Source organism: Pavona decussata, unplaced genomic scaffold, assembly GCF_977016875.1.
Source record: "Pavona decussata unplaced genomic scaffold, jaPavDecu1.1 SCAFFOLD_26, whole genome shotgun sequence".
Taxonomy (NCBI): Eukaryota; Metazoa; Cnidaria; class Anthozoa; order Scleractinia; family Agariciidae; genus Pavona; species Pavona decussata.
The window spans coordinates 1,080,001-1,101,601 of NW_028145449.1; the positions used below are offsets into that span (position 1 = coordinate 1,080,001).

Here is a 21,601-nt window from a genome sequence, read left to right on the forward strand (position 1 = left end):
AAATGTTCTCTGACTAAATTGAAAGCTGCATGCAAAAACTCGGACACTTTTAAGACTGCAAAATGCGCATGCCACATCGCTCTCCCCAGTCCCACTCTGTGTATATATACACTTGCTCCAGACCTTTTTTTTGAAGACCGAGCGCATTTTTTGACAGACCAACGCAAAAGTACGACTGTATTGCAGTCTATTTTTCTCTCAGCCCTTTCATTTTTTCTTGTCTTTGATGATCATTAATTTTCCTCAAGGGGAATTGATCAGAAGTGCACACTAGCAAGTGCTTAGGGAAAATGAGATGAAATGAGGTAATGTCCGCTATTTCTCCTGCGTCAGGAGAATCGAAGGCACACAGAAGATGACATGATAGGATCATTCTAGAAATTGGCTTATGAGGGCTCAGTGGGCCCCCTTCTGTAATTTTAGGGGGCCCCCCACAAAGATATTCGAATTTCTTTGTACAGTCTACTCCAAAGCAACTCAAGAAAGTGCAGAATAAGAACACAGAAACAAACGAATAAGAGAAAGGCAATTAAGACATAAAGAGGCTGTAAAATTCAAAGTGTAGAGCGGCGGTCATATCAATCTTATCGTCAGTGAGTGTTTTTCCAATACTTTATTGCAGAAAATAAGTACTTATCCTTGGACATAATTTTTATGTGCCCCACTTGACGTGCCAATGTAAATTTTAGGCAGCAGTTTTTGTTTTGTTTTTAATTGTTGTTGTTTTTTTTGTTTGGTTGTTTGGTTGTTTTTTATTCCAATTGGGGAAATACCAAAAAGCCGCCTTCTAGAACCAACCCTGTAACCCTCAAGAGAATAAGGGATGGCTACTTACCATGGAGAGGTGAAAAAGGGTCATCTGCTGCATTCAAACACAGTACAGGCACTCTGATGGTGTGTAGTGGTTTGGTGTGAAGTGTGGCTGCACTGTAGTATTCTTCATAATTCTGATATCCAAATGTTGGAGATGTAAATCTGTCATCAAATTCACGTATTGTCCTTGACTACAAAAAATAAATAAATCAACCTTGATTCAGTTGATGTTAAACAAGGGCGACACTTAACAGTCTGTTACAACCGACAAAGCTGTGCCAGTGGCCACCAGATTCCAGACCGAATTGGAATTTGGACATGTTGGTTTTTGAGGAGAAAACCGGAGAACCCGGAGAAAAACCTTGCGGAGCAAGGCAAGAAACAACAACAAACTAAACCCACACATAACGCCGAGTTCGGAAATCAAACCCGTCCCACATTGGTGGGAGGCAAGTGCTCTCGCCACAGCGCCATCCCTTCTCATGAAAAAAGGAACAAATTTAAGAACAAATTTTTAGAACAAAAATTTAAGTAAACTGCTTAATGAAACTGCATGAAGGGGCATTCTGAGGACTCAAGTCATGTGAAAGATGGTGGTGGTATTGATTGGATTGTTTACAATTTATTGCCTTTCTTCCAGATCTGTGCTTCCACTTCCACCCCCTCCCCCTCCTCTCTCTCTCTTTTTGGTTAATCGTCAGGGCATTGTTAATATTTATTACTTTTAGTGATGTTCTATAGATGCTGCAAAAGTCGCAGAATCACCTGTTGATGGCAAGTACCAGTCCTTTGAAGTGGAAAATACTGTTCATTCAATATTTGAAAACTTTGGCTATTCACTCTGGACATTTTGGTTCAATGAATTGATCATGCCCTGCAATTCCATTCATTTTAAGCTATTCTGAAATACCACCAATCAATGAATGCAGTTATAAACTAAAATTAACAATTCAACAAAGTTACAAAATGAAAATTAATACACAGTGAGCTGTGCAAACCGTGCCAACAAACCTTCAAGACGTGATGAATATCAAACGGCAGATTCCCCAGATGACTTTCAAACACTTCCAGATTCCTATTGTAACGACAGGCAAGTAATCAGACAGATAATAATGAGATGACCCAGATTCTGTTGTCACTGAAGTCACAAAGGTGTAAGACGCATATGGTGGAGTAGTGCGAATGACATTAAAATTCAATACTTATTGCATACAACTCCTTGATCATATACAATCCAATAATTATTGGATACAACAACTTGATATACAATCCAATAATTATTGGACAGAACTAATATAATTGATATACAACTACTTCATAAACAATCCAATAATTATTGGATACAACAACTTGATTATTGTTAATGACATACAATTCAATAATCATTGGATACAACTACTCAATATACTTGTAATCCAATAATATAAATTATTGGATATACAGTGTAACAACTTGATATACAATCCAATAACTACTGGATAAAACTACTCAATATGCAATACAATAATAATGGTTAGTATAAATCTACTAGCGTTCTATCACGAATGCTGTTCTCTTATTGGCTACGCTACTCACTATCTATTCTGTGATAGATAGCGAGTAGAGTGAGTAGCTTAAAACTGTGCGATCGTCAACAAAATGGCGTCCGCGTCTTCGCGTTTTCGAAGTGTCTGTGAAGAGGATTTGGATAATTTACTAGTCGAGGCAATTCCAGAAAAGACAAAAATTGCAACCAAATATGGAATGAAGATTTTTCACGGCAAGAAAAGGAGTTGAAACAAGAGTTAAATAATTTTATCCTTCATTTCGCTTTTAAAAGTTGGCAATTTTATAATTTTGAAAACATTCAAAGTTGCATCTTATACTGACACATTTTTTTGCAAAATAAATTTTAGAATGGTTTGCAAGCCAACAGAAATTCACCGTACCTATCGAAGAGCAGTCAAAAGAAGAGCTGAACAAATGTTTGCAAGTTTTTTATGCATCAGTAAGGCAAAAAAATGGAAGCGAATTTAAAGTTTCTTCCTTACGAGCGATTCGCGCTGCCATTGACCGGCATTTAAAGCAGCCGCCTCACAACAAGCCCTGGTCAATTATCGGTGATTCCGAATTTGCAAAGGCCAACCAAACACTCAACGCTATTTGCAAAAACGTGATGAAAGAAGGGAAAGTAGGTCCTGTGGTGCATAAAAACCCAATAACCAGCGAACAAATGCAAGAATTGTTCGCAAGCGGTCAGCTTGGCGACGCCAACACAAAAGATCCCTCGCAACTACTGCGAACGGCTTGGTTTTACTTGACCCTTTATTTTGGAAAACGAGGACGAGAAAATCAACGAAAACTTACCAAAGAGATGCTGGTTTTGCAGTCTACACCCAAAGGAAGACGGTACTATGAGTTCCGAAGGGATGCTCTGATGTCCACCAAAAACCACCAAGGGGGACTCAACGATTCTACGGACGAATCCGACGGAAAGATGTTTGAAGCAATCAATTCCAGTCGCTGCCCAGTGAAAACAATTGAGAATTTCATTTAGCATCTCAATCCCAAATTGGATTGCCTGTTCCAGCGACCGAGGGAACTGTCAGGGAAATTCAATCCTGAGAATGAAACCGTGTGGTATTGTAATTCACCAGTCGGTGAATCCACACTCACCAATATGATGAAAACCATGACTAAGGCAGCTGGAATTACTCCACATCTCACCAACCACTGTGTGAGAGCTACAGCAGTGACCGTGTTGTCAGATAGCAATGTTGAGGCAAGACACATCAAGGCAGTGACAGGCCACAAATCAGACAGCTCGATTGAATCATACAACGCAAGGGCATCCTTCCACCAGAAGGAGAACATGTCAAACATTTAGAGTGGATTCGTATCCGGAGAAGAGCCATCACACCAGCCACTAGCTATTCAGAATCGCTCCAATGTTCTGCTCCAAATTCAGAAAGAGAATAAACCATCCAGCTCTTCTTCTGCCGTTGAATCCCAAGTCAGTTATCAGCAGTCAAACGCCCATCTTCCACAGTCGTTCAGCTTCCATGGTTGCACGGTCTCCATTGTAAACAACAACTTTTTTCGCTCAGCATATCAGATTATCTTTGCTTGTCATTTTACAATAAAAACTCCGCTCCTCGTTTCAGTTTCGAGCGCATGACAGTTTATAAAATCTTGAATGAAATGCAAAGGCGCACACACAGAAACCAATGCAATGTCGTGCAGTTGTCAATTATCCGCGCATGGTGTGACATATTTATATTACAATTCAGTAAACACGTGAACCTGTCTTGTTGTCAAGTTTTGAACAACTAGTAGATTTATACTAAAACAATTAGATTATTCGCTCTCAATTTCTATGCGTGATAGTTGATTCGGGCTTCGCCCTCATCAACTATCACGCAATAGAAATTTCGAGCTCATAATCTAATTGTTAAATATAACTACTTGATATTACAATCCAATAAATTAATATTGGATACAACTACTGGATATAACAATCCAATAATTATTGGATACAACATTTCAATTGGAAGAGGACGTACAAGAACCCAACCCATGGCACTGTTCTAAAAGGGTAGGGAGAAGAATTCCGAGGGTCATAGGCAATCTCTACTCAAGCCAGAACAATTATCCACACTCGAGAGGGGTGACAGATTGTTAGCCAATCAAAAGCCTTGATGGCTTTGTATTAGCCTGCAGTGGACATGCTCTCTTGTTCTTGTTCCAAATTACCGTCACAGTAAAAACCAAAGTTGCCGGCTGTTGATCTCTGCGCAAATCATCACTACAACAACTTTCAAATATCTTAACTGAACAGATGACTAACTAACCAAACAGAAAGAGCTGGTCGTTCAAACATTCTGTGAAAAATTTTGAATGGTTTAATGAATGCCTCAAACACTTTCTAAGGGTGTTTAAATGGCAAACAAACAGGTAACAAACGGCTTAGGCTGTTTGACTGGATAAGCTTTAGTGTATGTTTTCCCATGTAAGGTCATATTTCTGACTTTGTGCTGGATAACTGATACTATATCAAAACAATAGATTCCATTTGGCTGAACCTAATGCAACTCTGATACTTTATTTTACGGAGAATGTCAAAATGTGGTTAGAACAGCAGTCACGCTAAGTGCCTTGCTCTTCTTTGCTCTTACCACATTTTAACATCATCTGTGCATAATATCAGTGTACATCTCGTAATTGGCCAAATGGAATCTATTTGTACAGTAGAGCACCGATTCAAACAACCACCATACCTGTATAGCATGTTCACCAGATTCCTTGTTAGATGTTGATTGAAAAGAAAGCTGTTGATTGGCTCTTCTAGTGAATGGCATGATTCCATACAGTTCCACGGACTGGAAACAGCCATCACTCCAACAAGGCCTGCACTGTTTGTGTCACCCATTTCATTTAAATAATTCATAAGTATCATCCTATAAGAAGGTAAAGAAAAAGCATGGTCGATAAAACAATTAACTCAAGGCTCAGAAATGGCATTATGTGCAAAAGAGTGTGTTCATGGAACACATGGTTCATGACCCAGATGACAAGGTATTTGTATGACAGAAATATTTCCCAAAGGAGAATCATTCTATTGTTTCACGCAAAATTCTAATATGGTCACCGTGAACACACTCTATACATATACAATGAATGTAATAAATAATCATAATAATAATAATAATAATAATAATAATAATAATAATAACAATAATAATAATTAAAGGGTGAAGAGCATAAGGTCCTATTGACAAATTTAAGGCGATTTTTTTGTTTCGTGCAAGACACACATTTAGCTGCCTTTCTTAAAATGCATGTGATCAATAATTTACAACCGGCTGCCATTTTCACGAAACATTCCTCGAAAAGCCCCCTTCTAGCAAAAGACTGTTCAAGGAGAAAAACATGATGCTATATTCACATTGTACAGTTCCAGAAAATATTCATATATTAATAACATTGAAGATCGATTAAAAAACCTATGCTTCCCCACTGATGCTACACCACTTCTTTAATAAGTAGTCATTCCGATTTCTTTTGTGTCATTTTATATCACCATTCAAATCTATAAAGTCACTGGTGGACTTAATTGTAGATACTTACCCTCCCATAGAAATCCCCATGCCAAGTATGGGTGAGTGTGGACAGATTCCATGGATGTGTGACAAAACAAATTTGAGATCCTCAGTGTTAGCAGCACAGAAAGTACGAGGAGTCTGTAAAAAAGATTATACATTGTACTACTGTGTAATATGTTGAATTAAGATATGCATGTAGTATGATTGGTAGAATCGAGAATAGAGCTTCATAATTGAAGGGGTGCCTGGAAAAAAGCCCTCAGTAACTTCTGATAAACTGTTAGATTCTCCTTCCAAATTGCCTTGTATTCCCTTATGAAACAAAAGGAGTATTTGACCTTACATCAAAAGTCACTTAGGGCCATTTTCCGCACACTCCTTCAATTATATTATAATGACACATCCTACGTTATGCGTGATGCATATTTGTGACCCTCCACGGGAAAACAGTCACAAAGGTGAATGCCAGACACGGCACGGTAGCAACACGCTCGCACGATTCTGACATGACACGCTTATCGTGTGTACATGCAAATTTTATTAACTTATAATGCACAAAAGCCTCATCACTTGTACGCACGGTCAAAAATCTTAGGACATTTCATAACGGAAACAGTAGTAAGAAATTAAGATGAACAATAAAATAAGTACATGTATATATTATCACTAATTAGGAGGAATGAAATGGAAATTTTCTGGGATATCTGTGTCAAACTACAACAGAAGCCTGCAAATTACAATGCACAGGAAAATCCTGGCACACTTTAAAAAGAAATAATTAAAAATACTTGTTTCTTGTGCATAGTTGAGTTATCATGCAAGCACTTGGGAAATTTTAAGAGCACTTGAGAAGTGCCTAATTGGTGTAAGGATTTCTTTTGAAAGTGTTCTTAACCATTTCCATGTGCTTATAATAATATTATAACTCAACAATGTACTGGGCATGTTTTTTATTCCTTTAATAAAATACACACTGATACCATACCTCCCAAAAAAAAACACCCACCCAGTGTAATAAACTACTTATGTGATTGGCAGCTTGGTTGTTCTTCTCTGTTTTAGTTGCCTATGTCATGTAAAACCGAGCTGAGTTAAATAAATTATCTTGTCTTGTCTTGTCTTGTCTTGTCTCCTCCCAAATGACAAGGTGAATGACTAACTGAACGTGACATGGTTGCATGTCTAAACTACTGAATACTGTATTGTAATGCACAATTATGGTGGCTCTTAAGTCATAAAAACCATGCAAATTAATGTCAGAAGTGTTGAGACTTCTTATACTGGTGTCCACTCAGCCTTTAGGCTGTGGTTGCCAGACAAACAAACATTTTTCAATGCAGTTAATTAGGATAGCAAAAAGGGAAATGTGTCGAGGAGGCAGTACACGCACGTGAAATAATTTATAAACTGAGGTATCAGTAGCAAACATTTTACTACAAGTTTAGACACTGCACTAATCGTTACGCACCTTCAGCTGTGAAGCTCCAAAACCTCTGTGATTTGCAACAATTGTCCTGTAAATTAATTGATTTGTGTTTCAAAAGAAACATTCATTTGGTATTTATACTGTATATAACAGGGCTATTCTCCCAATGTTTGATTGTTGTGATGTTGCATGGACTAGCTTACAAAAACAAGGCCAGGACAAAATGCAGCACCTCCAAAATTTACCAGCCCATAAAAATGCACACACCACCTGAATACCAACTAACGACCTCAATGGGCTTTATCTCTAAAAAGCCCCTGACTGGGTGTGGATAGTTAAGGTATTGTAATTACAGTGCAGGTCAGAATTAAGCAAACAATGAAGACACATTCTTGACACAGGAAAATGTGTATATTAAGCCTTTTCAGACTCCTCTAAAAGTGCGCATTTTTGAGATTGTTATTCATCGCCACAAGTTTTCTTTGTGTGGTATTGTCAAATAAAACAAAAGAATTTACCTGGTTGCCGGCAAACGCAAAATTTGCATTTTATGAAATCAGCGAGCAATAGCTGTCATGTTATCAAATCTTATCTGCTTCGCAAATACTGGAGATTTTATGAACAACTTCTAATGGGTCTTGAATATTTGACACATGTTATAGGGAAAAAAAATCTAAGCTAACTAAACAAATGTTACTTTTTTGAAAAAAAAAAAAAAGGAACTAAGCTGTTACTGAATTGCAACTGTAGTCATCCAAAACATAAGTCACTTAAGCTCCATTCGCACCAACAAAACAAGTTTAATTAAACCAGGTTTAACAAAATGAAAATTGGTAACAGAAAGCCTAACCATTGGTTTTGACATAGGATTCAAGTAAACTTCAACTTACGCTTTCATTCATGCTAAATCTGTAGTAAAAAAAATCCAAAAGCAGATTTTATGAAGGACAATTGAAAATTCTAAACTGTGTTTAACTAAACAGCTTTTAAACGTGTTTAAGCCTTGGTGTGAATGGGGCATAAGTTTTGCTTGTCTTTGGCAATCTCACCTCACTCCAAGCTTTTCACCCAGCAGCACCAGATGTCGGCTGTAACTTGTCTCACTTCCTCCTAAAATAATTGTAACGACCTTTAAAATTTCATGAAATGGTAACGAACATTATGAGAAATTATCTCTCAACCTGTGTAACCTTGGAATCCCTGGCCGGTTTGATATACCCCTATAATGCAAAAATTGTCTCACCATGTAGCTAGCAAGTGATGTACAGGACATTGTGGAGTTCCAGAAAATATCCATACTCCCCCCACAGAAGGTTTTTTATTTTGCACCCCCATTCCCTTAAGAAATTCCAGTTTAGCTTCATACCGTGCTTCTAAAATTTTGACTTTTAAGACCCCCCTCCCGTAGGAATTTCCAATGACCTTCCATAAAATAAAGAGAAGATAAGATAAGATAAGAACTTTATTTTACGTGGCACTCCACTTAGCTAAAAGCTACTTTACAGGAAGCCCACAAATAAACAGATAAAATTACAAAAGCAATAACATGGGGTGGTTATGGATTTTTTTCTGTAACTGCACATTTAACAATAAATTATCCTGCGAAATCACATACACTGTAAATATGGAATAATTTTATGACCTGATGCTTAGCCAACAAGGCAGAGCTGGCTAAATCAGGAGATCTTCTGCAAGATTGAGCACAGTAATCGTTTTATTGTTCAACACATTGATGACAAGTTTTATTGCAGAATAGCTGGAGACAATCTTCCAAGCCTGCATTTTTCTCCCTAACACACACATGATATTGCAGGATATCTGGTCCCAGTTGTTCAAAAAGTGGATAACTTTATCCACTGGATAAGTCACTATCCAGCGGAGAAGATGTACTCCAACTAACGCTTTTGGCAAGTTTTCCACACAATCCAATACTTAAATTTGACATAAAAAAAATTATGCCTCTACTCTATCCATAAATTATAGGGCTATAGGGAAAATCTTGCACACATTTCATCTGCCGGATAGCGACCTATCCAGTGGATAAAACTATCCGCTCTTTGAATAACTGGGGCCTGTTGTATATGGACAGCAACTATTGAGTGCACCATTGCCAATTTTGGACAGTGATACACGATTAGAAAGTACATGTAGGTTCTAGATTCTTGTACGTCTTGGGACGCAACCCGTATAGATTCATGTACATATTGTACTTACCAGTCAGACCAGGAAGGATCAAGACAGTGGGCCTCATAGCTGCATCTTTGTAAATAGCGCTGTTGTCATTATCAAACCAGTCCAAGCAAACAATGCCACCGTCTGGTGTCTCTAGTGTTTCCCTATTACAACAACTTATTAGTTTAGCCTTTAGTTCATGGATCTTTAGGTTAGAATTATAATAATAATAATAATAATAATAATAATAATAATAATAATAATAATAATAATAATAATAATAAAGAAGTTTAATTCCATCATCATCGCAGTTAATCTGAATTACAATGTGGTTACAATTGTACAACTATAAGAATTACATACTGTTAATCAATCAATGAGGGACTGGGTTACAATAAGTTTCATATCAAAATTACAAAAAAAAAATTCATACTTATGCAAGTTAAAAATTGGATATAAAGTCTAAAAATCTAAAGATCGTTGAAAGCTAAAATAGTGCTTGGGAAAAAACTATGGCGCAATCTTTCTGTCCTGCATTTAATTAATGTATATTTATTAGCGCTTCTCGTTTGATAGTGATGCATGTGCTCTCTCGTTACTGGAAGATGTTTAACAAGAGGTCCTCCTCTTGAGATCTTTTCCAGAGTTTTAACACAAAGTTCACTACGTCGTTCGTCTAATGTTCTTAAATTTAGGAAATGAAGAGCTTCTGAGTAGGAAAGCGCGGGAACTATGATTTTGAACGCACGTTTCTATATGCGTTCTAACTCTTGTGAGAGGTAGGAGGGAAGAGCGTGGTGCCATACTACACAGCAATATTCTAGTAAGGATCGTATCAGGGCAGAATAGATAGAAATTAGATCATTAATCTCAACGCCCCCTCGATGGAGTACTCGGAGTATATGAAGGCGTTTAGAAGCCTTGGTGACAATAGATTCAATGTGATTGTTCCATTTTAAATTATTCTGAATGACCAGACCAAGTACTTTATGCGAGGTTACAAGCTCTAATTGTTGATCATCGATCTTCAAATGAGGGAGATCTATGGGATCCTTTAGGAAGCAAATCCGCATTTCTTTGCATTTTTTAGCGTTAAGTTTCATCCAGTTACTGGAGCTCCAAGAGGCGATGGTATCGAGACTAGCTTGGATAGTTGAGTTGCTATTTCTTACAAGCCCTTCTGATAACGATACGTCATCGACATACTTAATTAGTTGTTGTGAAGACAAAAAAACAGTGTGTGAACTTAAGTATAGACAACAAACTGTAAACAAACTGTTATTGAATATATACATCTTGAGCAGTTTTCCTTTTTAAAAAGGAAAACTACTTTAGTTGCCAATAACAAACATGGTTTAATTTTCAAATTATTAAAACTATTTTGAATCTGATCTAAAAAATGGTAAAAAATTTGATCTTAAAAAAACTTTCAAAAACTAAGATTTCAGAGACCTTCTGTTGCTTTTGTAAGGGTTTTGAAACTGTTTTGCATAATTTACAATTCCGCCTGTCCCCAGGGATGCTGTAGTTGGTAAATAGCCCTGTGGGAATTGTAATTATGTTCGTGAACAGAGTTGTGTTCTTGGATGCTTCCAGAAAAGGCATTCTTGCTTATTGTTCACGTTTCTTCCTAACATGGTAGTTGTCTCATCAATAACTCATTTTATCCAGTCTGAGATGGTTATCGAGAACCACGCCATCTTCCTTGTGATCGCTCATTTGTCAGATGCACCGCCATTGACATGTGTAGGAATATATGCTAGTTACCAAATTCTCACACAAAAAACAAATTTATCAGTATCATCTTGGCCTTTAGTGTGTGGAATTAAGCTCCAATTTCACACAAAATTTCGCACTTTAGTAGTTGAATACAGAGTTGTCAACAACTATAGGTTGATTGCATTGCAGCCATGTTGGTACCAAAACAAAAGAAAATTTGCTCACATAGTTTGCATAAAAATGGAAGTTAAACTCCCAGAGGAGAAAAATCTTATTGTTCAGGAATAACCACCAACATTGCTGCCATGATGTAACGTGCAATCAACCTCAATTGTGCAATCATTTCTCCAGTCTGGCAAGGCCCTAAGAATACTAAATATAAAGGAATTTCCAATCATGGTGTGGGAAAAATTATATCAATATATGCTTGTCTGAGAAATTGCAAGGTTCAGGAACAGAACCATCTTAATGTGCAAAACTCTTTAGCGTTTCAAACAAGACTAAACATTACATTTAGAATGAACTCTCATTACAAAGCTGCAGGTACAGCTTCCTGATTCATTATCATATAAGTCCATGTAAGTCGTAAGGCCTTACATGTAAGATACTTAGTTGCGTAACTTTAATTTAGTCAACTAAATAAACTTGTGTATGTAATTATTCTATCGAAGATTGGGTTAAATTCTACCCATTCAATGACTGCACCCTCCTTAGGGAGGTTTTAACTCCACTGACTGCTTCGATCTAACGAACTGTCGTTAAGATTCCAGCTGACATCAAATTAATTAAGCTTACATGTGTTCCAAGTACCAGTTGCTGAGATAAGATTACCCGTCGACAACTTAGACATGCATTTTCAGCAAAGACAGTAAAAAAGCTAAAAGTGCATAGTTACCTTCGAAAAGGAACTGAGGGTCTTGATCTGGCCAAGGCTCGGATCACCGTTTGTGCACGGCCCCCGAAACACCAGAAGGTTGGCCAATAATACTCGCTCAGCATAGGACAACTTTGCAGCACAAACTCTCGAAATGGACCTTCCTTCCCAATCAAGCGCGGCTTTTGAACGACATGAAACAGATAGTATGTGATGTAGATAACGAAAAGGACTGTTAAGATAGGAAGCCATTGCCATTGATAAAGAACATGTAGAAATTCTTCCAAGGAAGACATGCTGGAAGCAAAAATTGACAAGATCGATTGCGATATATTTTGAGTGTTTGCGGCAAGCTGCAATCAAGTGGACTTTGACCAAAGTTGCGTCCAGGACAACACGTTCAATAGTGTCCTAGCTAGAAAGGAGACTGGGGCATTGCACGATCGATCAAACAACACAATGGTTGCATGTCGAAGTTTATATTCCAGTTTCATTGAATGTTCTGGCAGATCACGGCGATCATAAACCCCAAATCGGAACTTTCAGAATTCAAGAATATTTTTCTTCAACATGACGGACTTATTCAATCATTACGAGCAACAGTTCGGAAATATTAGCGCCGAAATCACCGCGCGAATTTGCAAGATCCCAAATCTACATGGATGTGAGTTTCAGAATGTGACAGAATTGAAATTGACACAATGTACTGCGTCCATTATTTTTTACTGATAAATGTTCTCATTTCTCGTATTGTATTTTTTAGCTGCTAAAAAGGGTGCAGTTAGTGATGTGGAAAGATGCTTTGAAGAAGCTCGAGAATTGGTGAGAAAAATCTAATATTTCGCGTTGTTTTGAAATGAAACTCAATTAAGCTTTAGCTTACAAATTGTTATGTTTTATCGTGCATTGAGTTGATAATACAGTGAGGTTTTGTTTACTTTGTTTTATCATATCTTTGCATATTCGGTAAACATTGAATTTTGACATCATCGCCTTCCTTGAACCCACTTTTCAGGGCAACGATATTTAAGTGCAAAGCTTACTTTAATTTTTATGAAGAAAGAAAATTGTATTAATTGCTTGAAATTTTTCACTCTGGTTATTTTTCATCGATATACAGAGGGCACTCACAGTGCTACTGTTCCTGTCTATAGCTCGATCTGTATAAAGAAATTAAAATATTTTGATCAGTCACACAGTTCGTTTAAAAAGAAGGTTTTTTAAACTTGTTAGAAATGTAATGAGCAAAATTATTATCAATAGGCAAAAAATATGTACTAATGTAAAGTTATATTTTTGGTCAGAAATGGGTGAACATCTTTGGGGTAAAAATGATTTTACTAATAATAAATATTTTGTTACACTGTGCGCATACAAGAACTACAGTCCTAGTATTGGTCAGGACAAGTTTCAGTTCATTCAACATTTCCAGGGAGTTTTTCTCTTTATTTTATAACCTGCCCCCTCCCCCCCCCCCCCCATCTTTCCATCCGTGGTGACAGTTAAGTGGTTAGCCTATAGCTATTGGACTTTCGAATTCAACATTGAATATTAATACCATTAATATAAATCTAGACATGACAGCCCCTCATTAGTTTCACAGTTGGGTTCAGGCACAGGTACAGGGTCTATTTTTTAGCAATTGAGCAAGTCAAAGCCTGTAAGTCATAAGACTATAGCAATCCAATAAAATTTCTCTTCGTAGAGTAAAATCACTAAGTATGCCTTCATACCAAGCATGTAATCTTAAGTACTAGAATTACGTTAGCTTACGCCATTATCATTCACTGGAGCATCAGAGCATTTTGATGTTCAGGATTTTGATGAGCGTCTAGTTATTATAGATTATTTCTAGATTCATGACTAATTAGAATAAGTCATTTTCTGTGTTTATGTATGTGTAGGATTTCAATAAACTGCCAGATCCCAAAAATACGTTGCTCGAGTGAGTGTCTGTGTTTAGCAGATAGTCAGAAGATCAGAGGGTCATTGGTTCAAAGCTAGGTTATTTCCTTAGACAAGAAACTTTGCTCCACATTGGCAAGTTCTTTACTTAGGGTACCAGGGATAATTACTACTGTGGGTAACCCTGTGATGGACTAGCATCCCATCCAGAGGGGAGTAGTAATACTCCTAGTTGCTTCAAGCTACAGAAACCGGGCTAAGCTCTGGCTGTCAGTGGGTCACTTAGGCTTGCAGTGCAACTTACCAGTAACCTTTTTTCCTCCCTTCCTCCCCACAATAAGATCTTTCATCTCTGTTCAGTAACAATAATGTATCTTTGGCATGCTTGTGTTAATGATTTTTCTCTATTAGATTGAGCAAATGGAGTTAGAAGTTAGAGAAGTCACAGGTGAAGAAAAGGCCAAGTTAGGACACCGGCTAAGAGCTTACAAGAATGAAATGCAGAGATTTGAACAAGATTTGGTAAGCAGTGAATGAAAAACAAACAAATATTTTGATATAAAAGAAGAATAGCTCTCATCAGCTGACAGGAAACTGACTTTACGCTAGCCAAGATTGGATGTTCTGCAGACAGTTGAAGTACAGTACAGTATTTAAACACTCTACCAACAGTTGCAGGTTATCAGATGAGTAATAACAATCTATTTTAAAAGGTCTAAGAGTACAGAACCGGACAGAAGTAACCTAACAGAGAACGCTGCGGTGAACGTGCTCTTAAAACGTTCTGCTTTGCGTTCCCAAAGCGTTCCAGTAACGTGTTCCCTGTTAGGTTACTTTTGTCCGGTACTGTAGCATCTAAAGCAGCCCAGGAACCTTACACCCTTCCCTCCCCTCCCACCTACGGGAGTCAGGAGCAAATTATCTCTAAAAAGACTGTAGAAATAAATAGAAACTTTTAATTTTGTTTTTCAGAAAAAAGCTAGAGTGGCCTTCTCTGATCAGGAAGGCAGAAATGAATTGCTTGGTGGGGAAGATTCTCACAGCTCAGAAGATCAGGTAATTCTATTAATTATTACAGTATTAGCCACGTTGTCACCTTCATTTACTTAAGCCAGTAATTAAAACTAACTATCAATATGAACATTTGATGATGAAGGACTTGGTTGTCACTTCTGCTCATCAAACATAACATTAATTTTATTGATTAAGTACTGCATGTTTGTTATTTCATAATTTGAACCACAGTTTATTTCAGGCCACCACTAACTTCCCCTAGGGAAGAGCAGGGGCTAACCATGGTCAAACGTAAAAGAAAAGGTCATTAAAGATAGGTTTTAAATTTGAGAACTGAATGGCCAAATTTTGATTCCACTAATTTATACCTGTTTTCCATGTCACCGTGTTAATTCCCACCAATAGCCTAGCTCTACTACTCACTATATAAACCACATACAACCTGCAAATCCTAATTCATTCTGACCAAGGGCTAACGCTCGAAACATCAGTACTCGAATCTCTTTACGGTGGCCAAATAACCTTTAGTTATCAACCCCATTGATAAAACCAAACATTCATTTTATATAATTGGAGTTTGACATTTGCAAACTGTGTCTATGTTGATTTCCTTTGTCATTCATGTTGTCTGTCTTCTTTTAGAGAGCCAGGCTGCTGGACAATACAGAAAGAGTGGAACGATCTGGAAGGCAGCTAGAAGAAGGTTATAAAATGTGTGTAGAAACTGGTAAGTCAACAGAAGATCAATGTTTTAAACAACATGATCCTTGACTTCACGTAAGCTGGGGGAAGGCATATGAAAGGCGAGGACCTTCTAGACTGCTTGTATTTTAGAAGTGTTAAAACTGTCAGTCCCTTGCATTTGGCCTTGTTTCCTTTCAAAGCCTCATTCCTTATTGCACTCAAATAATGCATTTTACTAAAACTCACTTTTTTGTTCTGTGAAGACAACTAAGTACAGGCTCAAAAAATTGACCCTCACTTGTAAATGCCTTCAACGGATCCATATATATGAAAAACATCATACACTGTACCTTCTAGGGATTAAAATTTGTGGTTTGGTACCCCATAGGGTGCTAAAATCTAAGAGGAGTCCTTCTGTTAGAGGTATGGTGGTACCATACCTGGGCCGTAAAATATGAGAGGAACTAAATGTTGGTCAACTGATTTTAATTTTTGTCTCCTGACTCCCTCAGAATACCAGAATTCTGGTATCTTTTCTTGAATTTCAAAATTTCTGACGATCACCCCCATAAACTTTTGTATGGGAGTTCCCCTCCACCCGGGGATTTGTTGACCCATATCGGAGACTAAGAGATTTGCTCTATTCAGGGGACACCCTTGAAATAGTTGATGAAAATAAAGATCACTTTTATTCAAGATTATACTTACTTGAGCAGATGACTGATACATCTTCACCATGGCTGCAGAGGAGAGTTCATATATATGAGCTTAACTTAATTGGAATCATATTTTGCTGTTTCAGAACAAATAGGAGTTGATATTATGAATAATTTACAAAGAGACAGAGAAGTTATTGAGCGAGCAAGAGAACGAGTAAGTCCACAGATTTTGCAAGGTTTTAACTTTCGTCTAATGTGTAATTTGCCACTTTGCTAGCTGATGTATGTGTACGCCAGCTGGCTTTACAACTGGCCAGTTACATTTCAAGTGTGCTACAGCTTGTAATTGGAACTGGCCCCAGTTGTTCAAAGGGTGGATAACTTTATCCACTGGATAGGTCACTATGCAGCAGATAAAATTTGTACAAGAATTTCCTTATAGCCCTATCATTTGTGTTTAAAGTAGAAGCGTCTGTCTAATCTAAGTATGGGATTGTGTGAAAAACTTGCCAAAAGCTTTGGTTGGAGTACATTTTATCCGCTGGATAGCAACTTATCCACTGGATAAAGTTATCCGCTCTTTGAACAACTGGGGCCTGATGTATATATAATTATACCAAGAGAGCTTCGCATTAGCTTCCAACTTTACTGTCCTTCAAATGTAAATTGTTCATTGACAACTATTTTTTAGATCACAGTGACAAGGACCATGTTTGTAGTACATGTTAATAAATAACTAACCTGCCTGTAGTATTGTGCATTTTTTGTTTTTTAATTGATTTTCAACTTTTAGAGTGTCTTTTAATATTTTTTTAACTATGTTGTTTTCTTATGGGCTTGTAAAAATACATAATAAATATCGTCATTTTTGTCACTGATTTCTATTTTACACCTACAAATCCATTGGCCCTCCAACACCTTGACTGGTAGTAGTTCAACCACAAATCAACCTAAATTTCAACAAACGTGCTTTAAGTACCCAGCTATTTATTTATTTTATTATAACTATTGTTACACTAAATATGAGTTATTTTTCTCCTTCGATTAAGCCACTGGCAGGTTAAAATTTCGTTTTGTTACTTTAACACACACGTGAAACACACATTACAAAATCTAGTGCATCTTCTTCATTTTCAGACTCGAGGAACAGACAAGAATCTATCAAAAAGTTCCAGGATTTTAACCGGCATGATGAGAAGGTACTCAATGGAATTTATTTAAATTTAATCTATGGACCTAAAGTTTTGATAAATGGCGGCTGATAAATTATTCTTTTGTTTTCATGAAAATTAGCCCTACTAGCCTCGTCAGCATGTGCAAAATTCAAAAGAATTTTTACTCTGAAACGAGGTTAGTAGGGCTAATTAACATATATTGAAAAGAATAACAAATCGGCCGCCATTTATGAAAAAGGTCTATAACCCTAACAGTGATCAGCATCAAATTTCTCCTTGTAATATCAATGCTTATTCAACCCTTGAGGTCATCAGAGTTAAGGATATGATCAACCAAGGTGCATTTTCTTGATATTGCAATACAATGTCTTCCCAGTACTTTTATAAGAAAAGTATGGGGACAAGATAGGAGAATTTGTTCTTGGAAATTAAGGGTTAAAGGGTTAAAAAAAATTATTCTCTTCACACTCCAATTATTTCGCATAACTTAGGTCTAGAAGCATTACGTGTTCTAGGGTCTGTTTGACAGACAAGTAGGATTTCATAGCTAAAGTTGGAAAGTTGTGTAAATTGGCCTTATTACTAATAATTAATTTAAATTCATGACCTGGGAACTATATGTATTTTTTACAGCAAATATGCACGGAAGCATGGAATGTTAAAACCAGATTTACCAAAGGCGTTTTGGTACTTAAAAAGTGCCAAACCAAAATCGATTGTCTTATTCCCACTCAGGACGTTTGTCATCAATAAACGGAAGCCGAGTTGGAATGTACAATGATCACATTCTATCCACACTGAGTTATTTAGTACATACCTAGCATGGATGGCTAATAACTAAGCACAGATAAAAAAAATGTGACTTGAACAGCAATGTATTATTCAGTCAGTATTCACTTGATATAGTCATTTCTGTGCTTAATAATGATTTTTAATTAAAACGTCACGTTAATTTCCTATATATTTTCTACGTATGTTTGTTAAAAAAAAGCAGTCAGCAAGGTTGCAATGCATTGTTCCTTCAGTGTATGACTCCTACAAACGTTTCTCTGGTGAGATTCCCAGGCCATCTTTGATTCTTGAAACTCCACCACCCTCCCTCCCCTTATAATTTCTAATTACCTTCCGAGGAGGAATTCCTGGATCTACACCGGTATCAGATTCTTATCACAATACCATCAGCTAGTCTGAAATGGCAGCCGTCTCCTCCCCCTACTATACTATGAGCATGCTGTTTGCGAAGGAAAACATCAGGTTGCCATGGCAATTTTTTTCTTGTTTGTTTTTTAGCAAGGCTACCTTAGATTAACGAACTTTGTAATGATATTCTTTTCAGGGTAATCCAGAACAGGATAATAATGGCCATTATCTGCCTTGCAATACTTGGAGTTATTGGACTTGTTATATATTATGCCACCAAATAATATTAGCCAATCGCAGTTGCATGTCATCAATGTTGAATCTATTAAGTCTTATCAATACGTAATGAATCCTCGTACTGTCATAATACCTACTCAAATAAAGCCTGTACGGGAGGGGGAGGGGGACTGCTACACAAGGTAACTCAAATACAGTGGAACCCGGTTAATACGGACACCAAAGGGACACACAAAAGTTTCCGCTTTTATCCAGGTATTCGCATAAAGCGGAATCTCAGAATAAACATCGAGGACATATGTTTTATCGTTGCAAAGACTAAAGAATACGATTTAAAAGCAACAGAGCGATATTTAACTTACGTTCAAACTGAAGAACCTTATGCTCTTTCAAACAGTCTCGCACTAAAATTAATGTTCTCTCAGTGTTCCAAACTTGACTGACAACGTAATCATTTGAAATAGTCTGCGACTTTGCTCTGCAGTGACATTTTCAGACGGACTAAATATTACACAGTTTATAGAGTGTGTTCATCGTAGCCATGTTGGAGGAGCCACACAATAAAAGATATTTGCATAAAAATAAAATTTATTTCCCGAAGGAATCATTCTATTGTTTCCCTCGTCCAATATGGCCGCCGTGAACACACTGTACGGTGCTGTACATGAGCGGGTCATGCGGGGGCTCTTTCTCTGTCGATATTATCAGCAACCATTGTTAAGCTTTCTATGAATATTCCATAAAACGACTGAACACTAAAGAAGAAGTTAACCTAAAACACGATGTATTGTTGTATTTCATTTCGTTATTGATATATCAAGAAGATCCCCACTCGGGGCAAAGAAAAGTGTCCATTGTCCCTGTTAAATGCAGGGTTTGCGGGATTTCCGCAATTTGAAAAAAAAAAAACGCATAAAATTTACGTTGCCGAGGCAAGTGGGGCGCACAAAATTGTGCCTAAGAAAAGTACTTATTTTCTGAAATAAAGTATTCAAAAACATCACTGACGATAAGATTGATATGACCACCGCAAGAGCTATACTTCGAAATTTCTTGCCAATTACTGTATCGTTTTTTTCTGTTTTCGTATTCTGCTCTTTCTTGAGTTGCTACTGCCCTCACTGGCCAATTTCTAGAATATACCCTGATTAAATGTAAGAGAAGATATATGAACTACGTTTCGTAGGAACAAACAAAACTGGCTTCACTGTATACAAGCCGTCATGTCTCATTGAAAGGAATGATTTGGCAATCGATCACTGAAGTGAATCAAAAATGGTCCATGTTTAAACAAAGTTAATTATTCTGGCCACTACCATAAAAAGTTGCTGCTAAGCAGCATTGAGTCCTGAGAATTTGAAGGTTGAGATTGAAGCTTAAGGGCGGTGCCTCGTAACACAGAGGTAATTTTGCACAGGTCATGAATATGTGCGAAAAGAAGATCTTAAAAAAATAAATAAATAGTTAATCACTTTATTTAAGTATCAAATGTTTTTAGCGCAGAGCACTAACTGGGGACACTCTCCAGATCGAATTGGAATTTGGAAATGTTGGTTTTTGAAGAGAGGGGAAAACCAGGCAAGGGCTATTAAAATCCAAAAAGAAAATTGGAGGTAACCACGTATTTTTCCGAGTAATCTAAGTAATAATTCTCAATTTTTTTAAAATACACTGCAATGTAGGATCAATTTTCTTTTTCAATGTCAACAGCCCTTGTTTAGATCGTCTTTTCCCGCGTAATCATAAACCGCCCAAGAATACCTTTGAATTATTAGGCAGCGTCCTAAAGAAACCAGAGCTTTCTCTGGCCATCCGGAGTTGCGCAAAACACATGCGCTGTAGCAAAAAGAGCACCCTGCTTGAGTGTTAACTGATTTTAGCTGATAACAGAATACGATGGGAAAATGAAAGTAAACAACTGATATATGTCAAACTTGGCCGCTATATCGGTATGGTTTATTTTGTTGCGTATGTGCAAAAGTTATCAAATTTTTACCTGCTTCAGGTGATCACATGCAAGATGGTCCTTTAGGTTTTTTGAGAATTCTAAAGAATCTTAGGATCTTGCAGGCAACAGATTTAGTTTCTATTGTTACCCAGTTTATTTTTTTTCTTTTAAGTTCTGCGATTTCTATTAGCGTGTCATAACAGGTCATAGCATACCACACTGGAAACCGTGGGGCTCTTTAACTGGCCGTTTATAGCTGTAAAGTTGATGAATTATGCTTAATTGTTAATTTTTTTTGAACTTGCAGAGCTTAATTCTGGTAGTTAGAGTCGTAAAATTGTAAGGAATTATTTCAGTGCTAAAATGCGCTCATTGTAGTTAATTAAATTATTAATCCTTTTTCGTTTGAAATAAAGATGTTTCTTGCTATTGGCTTCTATTTCACTCAGGAAATGAATTGGGTGATAATTGCGGGATTCTTGTGTTGGAGCGGCGGTATTGTGGTTAACACGTAAGATTTTCAATAGACCCTTCTCCAAAATGGCGGCCGAAAATTCAAATAAGTTAAAATTAAAAACGTATACCATCACTAGAAAGAGCATTTTTACTTTAGTAACCCTACAAAATTTCAGCATATCAGGTGTTATATCAGCTGAGAAAATGTAAGTTGAAAAATGAAAAATTTACAGACGTTTGTATGACTGGGGTATGACGTATACCCCAGTCATACAAACGTCTGTAAATTTGTCGAATT

General features: G+C 37.1%; 2 protein-coding genes and 1 pseudogene across 2 annotated transcripts in view; 2 read left to right on the forward strand and 1 right to left on the reverse strand.

Annotated features, from left to right (window-relative positions):
* The window catches only part of LOC146485420 (phospholipase ABHD3-like), a 15,569-nt gene extending 3,132 nt beyond the window's left edge, over positions 1–12,437 (reverse strand). The window contains exons 1-8 of the mRNA XM_085103486.1: positions 12,107–12,437; positions 9,535–9,656; positions 8,370–8,430; positions 7,363–7,408; positions 5,920–6,032; positions 5,070–5,249; positions 1,825–1,888; positions 836–1,004 (exon numbers count right to left, since the gene is read on the reverse strand). Coding sequence (XP_084959612.1) covers positions 836–1,004; positions 1,825–1,888; positions 5,070–5,249; positions 5,920–6,032; positions 7,363–7,408; positions 8,370–8,430; positions 9,535–9,656; positions 12,107–12,381 — 1,030 coding nt within the window. The 5' untranslated portion in view covers positions 12,382–12,437. The remainder of the gene's footprint in view (positions 1–835; positions 1,005–1,824; positions 1,889–5,069; positions 5,250–5,919; positions 6,033–7,362; positions 7,409–8,369; positions 8,431–9,534; positions 9,657–12,106) is intronic.
* Positions 2,307–3,970, forward strand: LOC146485421 (uncharacterized protein KIAA1958-like; annotated as a pseudogene).
* Positions 12,438–12,533: 96 nt separating the features above from the next.
* On the forward strand, positions 12,534–21,276 carry LOC146485422 (vesicle transport through interaction with t-SNAREs homolog 1A-like). The gene is made up of 8 exons (XM_085103512.1): positions 12,534–12,749; positions 12,849–12,907; positions 14,402–14,512; positions 14,963–15,046; positions 15,647–15,731; positions 16,491–16,561; positions 17,485–17,546; positions 18,859–21,276. The coding sequence occupies exons 1-8, from the start codon at positions 12,656–12,658 to the stop codon at positions 18,944–18,946; spliced, it is 654 nt and encodes a 217-aa protein (XP_084959638.1). The 5' UTR covers positions 12,534–12,655; the 3' UTR covers positions 18,947–21,276.
* The last annotated feature ends 325 nt before the right edge of the window (positions 21,277–21,601 follow it).